Here is a 9,537-nt window from a genome sequence, read left to right as displayed (position 1 = left end):
ATGGTAACGACGCTCAGTCCAAAGATGGCGCCCGAGTGGGGTAGAGGGGGGCCCTCGGGTTCAGGTCCGGGCCCAAGTCGGTGGCTCTGGAGCGGTTCTTTATGGGTCCGAGGCATTTTGCTCCTGTTGGGCGGGCTCCGAACATGTGCTACGTCTATTCCTGTGTCCCTGAGCAGTGCCCTTCCCTGCCGGCACCACGTCCCCTCTGACACTGAGGTAGGGTGGCGGAGGGGCGGGAGCGGGCCCGGTGGGGGTAAAGTAATACGGGAGGCAGTGGCATAGAGAGTGGCTGGAACAGGGTGTACGGGAGGAGGAAGCGAACTGCGACAGGGCTGGGCCTTGGTATCAGCTCCCTTCTTGCACCCAGCGAAGTGGTTGACTTAGGCACTTGGAGCATCACGTTCCTGTGCGGAGAGCTGTGCGTGTAAGGTAGTCCTAGAGGGTGGTTTTCAGATTTGAGCATGCCTCAGAATCACCTGAAGGGCTTTTTAAAACAGATTGCTGCCCAGCTGCCCCACTTTCTAACTCATTAAGTCCGGGGTGGGTCCCCAGTATTTGCAGTTCAAGTTCCCAGATAGTTGACGGTACTGCTTGTCCATTGACCACACTTCGGGAAACACTAAACGTTCGGGAAGGAATTGATTAGAGAATCGGAGGGATATTGGGGGTTCTGTGGAGAAAAAAATCCAGGTTTATTTTCAAGTTACCTCATCACATTGCTTGCTTTATCTCCTGCCCTGGAAGTACCTGCCTCCTTCACACTCCATTTTTCTTCCTCTCTAAATTCTTTCAGTCTCCATTTAAGTTCTCTTATCTCAAGGCAGCCTGCTGAAACCAACCCCAGCAGAATGCTCTTTCCTTTTCTCTGGACGACTTATCTGTCGTCTCTCCTGTAACTTGATCAAGTTCTGCTATGTGATGCTGGCTTATTTTTCAGGCATGTCTTGCCTTTGTAGTTCAATTGTACGGTTCCTTAGGATAAAGTTCGTATCCTATGCTTTTGATAAGGGTTAGCTAGCTAGCTTAAGACAGGAAGTGGGAGGGAGGGGAATGGGAGGATGGAGGCATTTCTGGCCTGAACAATTAAAACAGCCATAAACCAAGGACAGAGGTATCTCTGGCCTGAGCAATTAAAGCAACCATAAGTTAGATCTAAAGCAGCCCTGATCTGAGCAGCTGGGAAAGCCATAAGGGAGATCAAAAGCAACTCCAACCTGAACAGATAAGATGGCCAAAAAGGAGAAGTGGACTTAGGGGCCCTGGGAACTGATTACAAGGCTGAAGTCCCACAGTGGGAAAGGCACAATAAGGGAAAGGGTGGTTTCTAGAATATTTACAACCGCAAGACAAAGAGAGACAGAGTCTTAGAATTAGAAATTTAAGAGGTAGTATCTACTTGCAATAAAGTTTCTGTACTTCTCATCTACCACCTTTTGTCCTTTGCTTCATTCTTCGAATCTGTCTGGACAAGAACCTGATAAGGAAATCACCCTTGCACCCTGCTCCCCAAAAACCTCAAATCACTTTGATTCCTCCACAGTACTTAGCTCAGAGGGAGGGCCCACAATAATTATTCTTCTTTGAAGAAAAGAGATACAGTACTGGAGCAGGGCTGCATTTTGTGATTGGTTTTACAGTTTATCTTATTGCTTTATCAGTAAATATTAACTTAGAAATGTTCAATTCAGTCCAGTAATCTAAGACCACTCATTTATGTGATAACTTCCAAAAATTTCTATGCATAATGTTCAACCATATGTGTCAAAATATTAAGTTTGTGGTTTGTAGTGGATAGTTTTTATCATGACACTGCATTCTGGCTGAATTGTTTTATTTTCTTAGTCTCTTAGTAACTTTTAAGTTTATAATACACTAGAAGCCTGGTACATGAGTAGGTCCCTAGGTCTGGCCGGCAATCAGGGCCGATTGAGGCCTTCCTTCCAACTGCCGGCTGGTGCCTCCTTGTGGTCAGCACATGTCATAGTGAGCTCCCAGTTGAACTCCTGTGGGGACAATTTGCATATTAGGCTTTTATTATACAGGATTAGTGTTGTCCATAATCACTATGCTGTGCATTAGATCTACAGGACTTATTTATCTACTGGTTGGAAGTTTGTACCCTTAATGTAACACCCCGTTTTCCCACCGCTCTTTTTAAAAATTTTCCACAAAGCCTTGTGCTTCTCTCTTTCAATCTAGGTTAAAATAAGAGGAAGTAAAAAAAAAATTATAAGAGGAAGTAGTTCAAAGACCTATAAAACCTCTGCTAGAAGGAAACTTAATAATATCTGTTTTCTTCTAGTGGTTGTTGCCAATGTATAAATCTCAAACTTATATTTGAACATCTCCATGAATAGGGTCACTATCTCCAGAGGCAGCCCTTATGTTTTTTGGAGATCAACATTGTTAAAGTTTTTCTTTGTCATAAGAGCTGAAAACTCTTTCTGAAAGTTCCACCATCCTCACCTCCATTCCTGTTTATGCCTCTCAGCCGAAAAACTTGGTAGTGATAGTGTTTCACGTATTAAAAGCAAGCTATTAAGTTCTTGAGAGTTCTCATTCCTAGTAAATTTTCTTAGTTCTTGATAGGGTATGTAATAGCAAGCCCTTATTTAACCATTTTCTTTGCTTTAACACAGTGATTCCCAAAGTGGGCGCTACCGCCCCCTGGTAGGTGCTGCAGCGATCCAGGGGGGCGGTGATGGCCACAGGTGCAATTGGGGGCGATGAGTAACTGCTATTAAAATTTTAAAAAAATTAATTTCCAGGGGCTGAGTAATATTTTTTCTGGAAAGGGGGCGGTAGGCCAAATAAGTTTGGGAACCACTGCTTTAACACAAAGTATAGGGAAGAACCATTCATTGTACTCACTAGTTAAATGCTACAGGAAATTACCGTAAGTTTTCTTGGTGGTGGTGGGGAACTATAAAACATTTTGACTCATTTAACTTGTTCTCAAAACTTCTCTGTTTTGTTTTTACTTTTTATTATATAAATTAAAATAAAACAACAACAACATAAAAGAATAGTATATTGAACTCCCATGGACCCATTCATTATCCAACTTCAAACTTACCAATATTCAGTCATTCTTGTTTCATGTACTTCTATCCATTCCCCATCCTTTCACTTGTTACTTTTTAAAGTTTTGGGGGGTAGAATTTACATATATTGAAATGCAACAAATGCAGTCATGTACATTATGTAAAATTCACAGCCCAGTACAATGTAGAGCATTTCCATGTCTTCAGAAAGTTTCCTCCTGTCCAATGCCAGCAGTCTCTTGTCCATACCAGGCAATTATTGTTCTGATTTTTATTTTACAGTAGATTTAGATTTTTTTAATAGATTCATTTTGCCTGTTGTAGAATTAGCTTGTATAAATGGAGTGATACAGTATATATCCTATTATATGGTAGATTATATTGAATTATCTAGTAGTAAATCAATCTTGTATTTTTGGAATAGACCCTACTTCTTGGTCATGATATATTATCCTTTTTATATACCTCAAAATTCAATTTGCTAATAAATTGTTAAGGACTTTTGTATCTATGTTCATGAGTGATGTTAGTTTATAACATTTATTAGCCAAGTTTTTGTTAGCTTTTGATATCAGAATTGTATTGGTCTCAAAATGAGTTGGGAAGTGTTCCATCCTCTTATATTTTCTAAGGTTTGTATAAAATTGAAATCACTTCTTTCTTAAGTGTTTGGTATAATTTATAACTGAAACCACATGGGCTTGGAGTTTTCTTGTAGAGAGTTTTTCCAATAGCTTTATTGTGCTACTAGAGGCCCGGTGCACAAAAATTTGTGCCCTCGGGAGGGTCCCTCAGCCTGGCCTGTGCCCTCTCGCAGTCTGGGACCCCTCGGGGGATGACCACCTGCTGGCTTAGGCCTGCTCCCTGGGGGGATTGGGCCTAAGCTGGCAGTCAGACATCCCTTTGGCAGCCTGGGAGCCCTCGGGGGATGTCCACTTGCCAGCGGGGAGCAGGCCTAGCTGCTGTCGGACATCATTAGCGCTGCTGAGGAGGCGGGAGAGGCTCCCACCACCACCGCTGTACTGGCAGCTGTCAACCTGGCTTGTGGCTGAGCAGAGCTCCCCCTGTGGGAGCACACTGACCACCAGGGGGTATCTCCTGCATTGAGCATCTGTCCCCTGGTGGTCAGTATGTGTCACAGTGACCAGTGATTCCCAGTTGCTCTGCTGTTAAGGTCAATTTGCATATTACCCTTTTATTATATAGGATAGAGGCCTGGTGCATGGGTGGGGGCTGGCTGGTTTGCCCTGAAGGGTGTCCCAGATCAGGGTGGGAGTCCCGCTGGGGTGCCTGGCCAGCCTGGGGGAGGGGCTGAGGGCCATTTTCAGGCTGGCCACACCCCCTTCAGGGTGGAGGATCCTGCTGGGGTCCCTGGCCAGCCTGGGTGAGGAGCTGATGGCTGTTTGAAGGCTGGCCAAGCCCCCCAGCAGGGACCCTCACCCCATGAGGGTGTGGCCATCCTGGGTGAGGGGCTGATGGCTGTTTGCAGGCTGGCCACAGCCCCCAGCCACCCAAGCTCCAAGTGGAGGCTGGCTGGATGCAGGTATCTGGGATTTATTTAGCTTCTATAATTGAAACTTTGTTGCCTTTTGTGGAGGCCACAGCCCGCCAGGGCAGGCGGGAAGCTTGGCTTCCTCCATCGCCGGGGCAACCAAGCCTCCGGCTTGCTCCAGCTCCGTGGCTGACGGCTGCCATCTTGGTTGGGTTAATTTGCATATAGTCGCTCTGATTGGCTAGCAGGTGTGGCTTGGGTATAGTGAAGTTATGGTCAATTAGCATCTTTGTCTTTTATTAGTGTAGATAATTTATATACCGTACCATAAAATTTCCCCACTTAATTGTCCAATTCAGTTATTTTTAATAAGTTTAGAGTTATGCAACCATCACTACAATCCAATTTTAATACATTTCCACCACTCCAAAAAGATCCTTTGTGCCCATTTATAGTCAAGCCCTATTTTCAAGCAACTACTATGTAGAGAGATTTATTTTATTTTTAAAAAATATATTGTTATTTATTTCAGAGAGGAAGGGAGAGGGAGAGAGATAGAAACATCAGTGATGAGAGAGAATGTTTAATTGGCTGCCTACTGCACACCCACTGCTGGTATCAAGCATGCAGTCTGAGCATGTGCCCTGACCTGGAATTGAACTGCGACCTTCTGGTTCAATAGGTCGAAGCTCAACCACTGAGCCACACTGGTTGAGCTAGAGAGGTTTAGATAAATCCAATTTCTCTGTTACAAATCTAGTCATGTTTTCTATTTGATCTTATCAGTCTAGTTAACTTGTTTTTTTCAAGGATTCTATTTCATCTGAACTTAAATTTATTGGCATAAAGTTGTTCATAATTATCCCTTTGAGTAAAGAAAGTAAGAACTTACAAAAATAGTCACAGGGATGTAACTATTTTGTAGTTAGGAAATATAGTCAATAATCTATATTTATAAAGAGCCAGAGTCCTTAATGACAGAAGGCTCGACCAAACACCAGAAGTTAGTGCTGGGTTGCCATGGTGACCCAGCACTGACTGCAGCTGGTGCTGGTGCAGTGACCCAGCACTGACTGCCGAGGGGGCTGCAGATCCGGCACAACGAGAGGCCTGCAGAGAGAGAGGCAGGGTCTAATCCGCAGCCTCTGTGGCAGCTGTTGATCAGCTGTTGCCTCTCTCATTCTCTCTGGGCTTCCCCAGCAGCTGCGCCTCTGTTTCTCTCCAGGCTTCCGTGGGGGCTGCTAATCAGCCCCGCCACTTTGATCAGGCCCAGAGATAGGCCTGGAGACACTGACTGGGATAGAAACCGACCAATCAGAACCTAATCTGGGTGAACTGCGAAGGCAGAACCTAAGGTGGGGGATGAGGAGGGGTTTTAAGGGCAACAGCTGTTTGGTGTAAGGTGTAACAAAGCGGTTCAATTTTTTAATAACCAGTTTGGCAGTATAGTGCATATGGCTGGCTATCAGTCCACATATAGGGATTATGTGTTTTTGTCTGCCAACACAAAGTTGTCCTGCTGAAAAGGCTTTCCTCCACCCCCATTTAAGCAATCCTATCCTATATCATCTAAAAGGGTAATATGCTAATTAGACCAAGTCGACCGGCCATCTTCTGGACGTCCAACTTCCTTCTGGACAAAGCCATGGAGGTGGGGGCTGAGGCAGAGGCAGTTAGGAGCGATCAGGCCAGCAGGGGAGGGCAGTTGGGGGCGAGATCAGGCCAGCAGAGGAGGGAAGTTAGGGGTGAGATGAGGCCGGCTGGGGAGGGTCACTGGGGGCCAGATCAGGCCAGCAGGAGAGGGCAGTTGGGGGCAACCAGGGCAGTAGGGGAGGTCAGTGGGGGTGAGATCAGGCCAGCAGGGTAGGGCCATTGGGGGCGAGATCAGGCTGGCAGGGGAGGGCAGTTGGGAGCAATTGGGCCGGCAGGGGCGCAGTTAGGCGTTGATCAGGCTGGCAGGGGAGTGGTTAGGGGGTGATCAGGCTGGCAGGCAGAAGTGATTAGGGGCAATCAGGCAGGCAGGCAGGCGAGCGGCTGGGAGCCAGCAGTTCTGGATTGTGAGAGGGATCCCAGATTGGAGAGAGTGCAGGCTGGGCTGAGGGACACCGCCCCCCCCCCCCCCCCCCCCATCCCGTGAACGAATTTCATGCACCGGGCCTCTAGTCTATACTAATAAAAGGGTAATATGCTAATTAGACCAGATAGACCAGATGTGTTCCGGACAAAGCCACAGTGGCAGGGCTGAGGCAGAGGTGGTTAAGGGTGATCAGGCCAGCAGGCAGAGGCAGTTAGGGGTGATTAGGCAGGCAGGCAGAGGCGGTTAGGGGTGATCAGGAAGGCAGGTGAGCGGTTAGGAGCCAGTTGTCCCTGATTGTGAGAGGGATGTCCAACTGCAAGGATCGGGCCTAAACCGGCAGTCGGACATCCCTCAAGGGGTTCTGGATTGGAGAGGGTGCAGGCCGGGCTGAAGGACCACCCTCCCACCGTGAATGAATTTCGTACACCAGGCCTCTAGTATTATAATAACTATGTATGGTGTAAAGTGGATTTTAGAATTATCAGGGGAATCACTTCATAAATTATATAATTATCTAACCACTATACTGAACACCCAAAACAAATATTTTTTAAAATTATCTTTTGGCCCTAGCTGGTTTGGCTCAGTGGATAGAGCGTTGACCTGGGGACTGAAGGGTCCCAGGTTCAATTCCAGTGAAGGGCACATGCCTGGGTTGTGGGCTTGATCCCCAGTAGGGGGTGTGCAAGAGGCAGCTGATCAATGATTCTCTCTCATCATTGATGTTTCTCTCTCTCCCTCTCCTTTCCTCTCTGAAATCAATAAAAATATATTTTTAAAAAATCATCTTTTGGTGTCTGTAGAATCTGGAACAATATCTACTCTTTTATTTCTAATGTTGCAATTGGTGTTTATTCTGTTTTATCATAGTCCAGCTTGGGTAGGGGATTTATTAATTTCATTAATCATTATAATAACCAACTGTTGGCTTTTATAGTTATCTTTAATAATGGTTATATATTTTATTGTTTCCTGTTCTTTATTATTTCCTCTTCCTACTTATTGTGGTTACTTTGTTCATATTGTTATATTCTTTCTAATATAAACATTCAAAGATACAAATTTTTCTCTAAGTACCTACAACTCTAGCTGTACCTCACAGATTTTGACACATTGTATTTTAATTATTGCTTAGTTCAAAAAGTGTTTTTATTCTTCCTGATAATTTCTTCTTTGATCCATGAGTTATTTAAAAATGTTTAAAATACAATTTATAAATATTTGGTCCTTTTCTATCTACCTTATGTTAATAATTTCTAATTTAGAGGGTACCTTTTGTAAGATTTCAGCACTGTGAAATTTGAGATTGTTTTATATACTTCAGCATATGCTTTATCCTGTTTAACTTTTTATGTGTACTTGTAAGGTATATGTATTCTATAGTTATTGAGTGCAGGTTTCCATACATCTCAATAAGGTGTAATGGTTGACAGTGTACTTCAGATTACTATATTCTTACAAATTTTGCCTAATTGTCAGGGTCTTAAAAACCTCTAAGATTATAATTTTGTCTTCCTTTAGTTCTTTCAGTTTTTGCTTCATGGATTTTGAATCTGTTGTTAGATGGATTCAAATGTATAATTATGTCTTTCTGTTGTATTTACTCTGTCTACTTGTATATGTTTTCATTATAAAATTTTACTCTATTTCTGGCCCTGTCTTGAAGTCAATTTTGTCTGATATTAATGTTGCCATTTCAGCTGGCTTATAATTAGAGCTTACATAATACAAATCTTTACATTCTTTTACATTTAACCTTTTGTGGTGTGTGTGTTTGTGTGTGTTTATTGATTTCAGAGAAGAAGGGAGAGGGAGAGTGAGAGCTAGAAACAGCAATGATGAGAGAGAATCATCCATCAGCTGCCTCCTGTATGTCCCCTACTGGGGATCGAGCCCCAAACCCAGGCATGTTGAACAGTGACCTCCTGGTTCAAGGGTCAACATTCAACCACTGAGCCACACCAGCCAGGCCACATCTTTTCCTTATTATAAATATTTAATATTGATTTTGCCTTATTATGATGACTATTATGTATAATATAATAGTATCATAGTACATCCAATATGATGTTGAATAAGAATAGTGAGAATAGACATACTTGATCTTAAGGGGAAAGCATTTAGTCTTCCACTATTAAGAATATTAGGCTGGAGGAGAAACCAAGATGGGTAAACACCTGAAATTGCTGCCTCACACAACCACTTCAAAAATACAACTAAAACACAAAACAGACATCGTCCAGAACCACAAGAAGGCTGGCTGAGTGGAAATTCTACAACTAGAAGGAAAGAGAAAAGCACACTGAGACTCACAGGAGGCGCTGAAGTAAAGTGCAGAGCTGGGCCTCATCTGGGCACCTCCAAACCCCAAACAAAGAAGAGGAATCTGCAGATCTCTCCGTAGCTCCTGCTGGGTAGCCTCAGGCAGAGGCTAAATTAGCACCTCCTTAGAGATCCAAGTGCCAGTGTACCCAGTGGTCAGAGTGGGACCATCCAGATTACAACTCCTCAGATCCATAAGGGACACACTCAGGGGGCAGACTCAGTGAGCACCAAAGCCCCACTAAAGCAAGTCTTACCCCATAAGGGTGTCTCCAGCACAGAAGTTCTCCAACCATAACCACAGCTGATTCTCACAGCCAATTGGCCTGGAGGTCAATTCCTCCCAGTGATACCAACAGCAATCAAGGTTTAACTACAAGACTCTGCACAAAGCCCACAAAGGGGTGCACCAAGAGTGTCCACCTCAGGTAATTGGGGAGGCTGAGCCACTGGGCGCTATAGGACAACTAGCACACAAAGCCCCTCTATCAACAAAGGGAAGCAGCCAAAATGCGGAGACAAAGAAACAGGTCACAAATGACAGAAATGGAGGAAAGCAAACTACTGGATATAGAGTTAAAAACCACACTTATAAGGTTTTT

General features: G+C 44.2%; 1 protein-coding gene across 3 annotated transcripts in view; it reads left to right on the top strand.

The window, feature by feature from the left end:
- Window positions 1-9,537, top strand: part of LMLN (leishmanolysin like peptidase) — a 67,759-nt gene continuing 58,222 nt past the window's right edge. For 2 of the 3 annotated variants that reach the window (XM_070406412.1, XM_070406413.1), the window contains exon 1: window positions 10-216. In XM_070406412.1, coding sequence (XP_070262513.1) covers window positions 25-216 — 192 coding nt within the window. In that variant the 5' untranslated portion in view covers window positions 10-24. Of the gene's footprint in view, window positions 217-9,537 lie in introns of all 3 variants that reach the window. The other variant, XM_070406411.1, reaches the window with a different exon arrangement.

The sequence above is a fragment of the Myotis yumanensis genome, unplaced genomic scaffold, assembly GCF_028538775.1.
Source record: "Myotis yumanensis isolate MYYU_CA2020_CCGP unplaced genomic scaffold, mMyoYum1.0.hap1 SCAF_2, whole genome shotgun sequence".
NCBI classification, from domain to species: domain Eukaryota; kingdom Metazoa; phylum Chordata; class Mammalia; order Chiroptera; family Vespertilionidae; genus Myotis; species Myotis yumanensis.
This window is presented reverse-complemented; position numbering and strand designations above follow the sequence as displayed.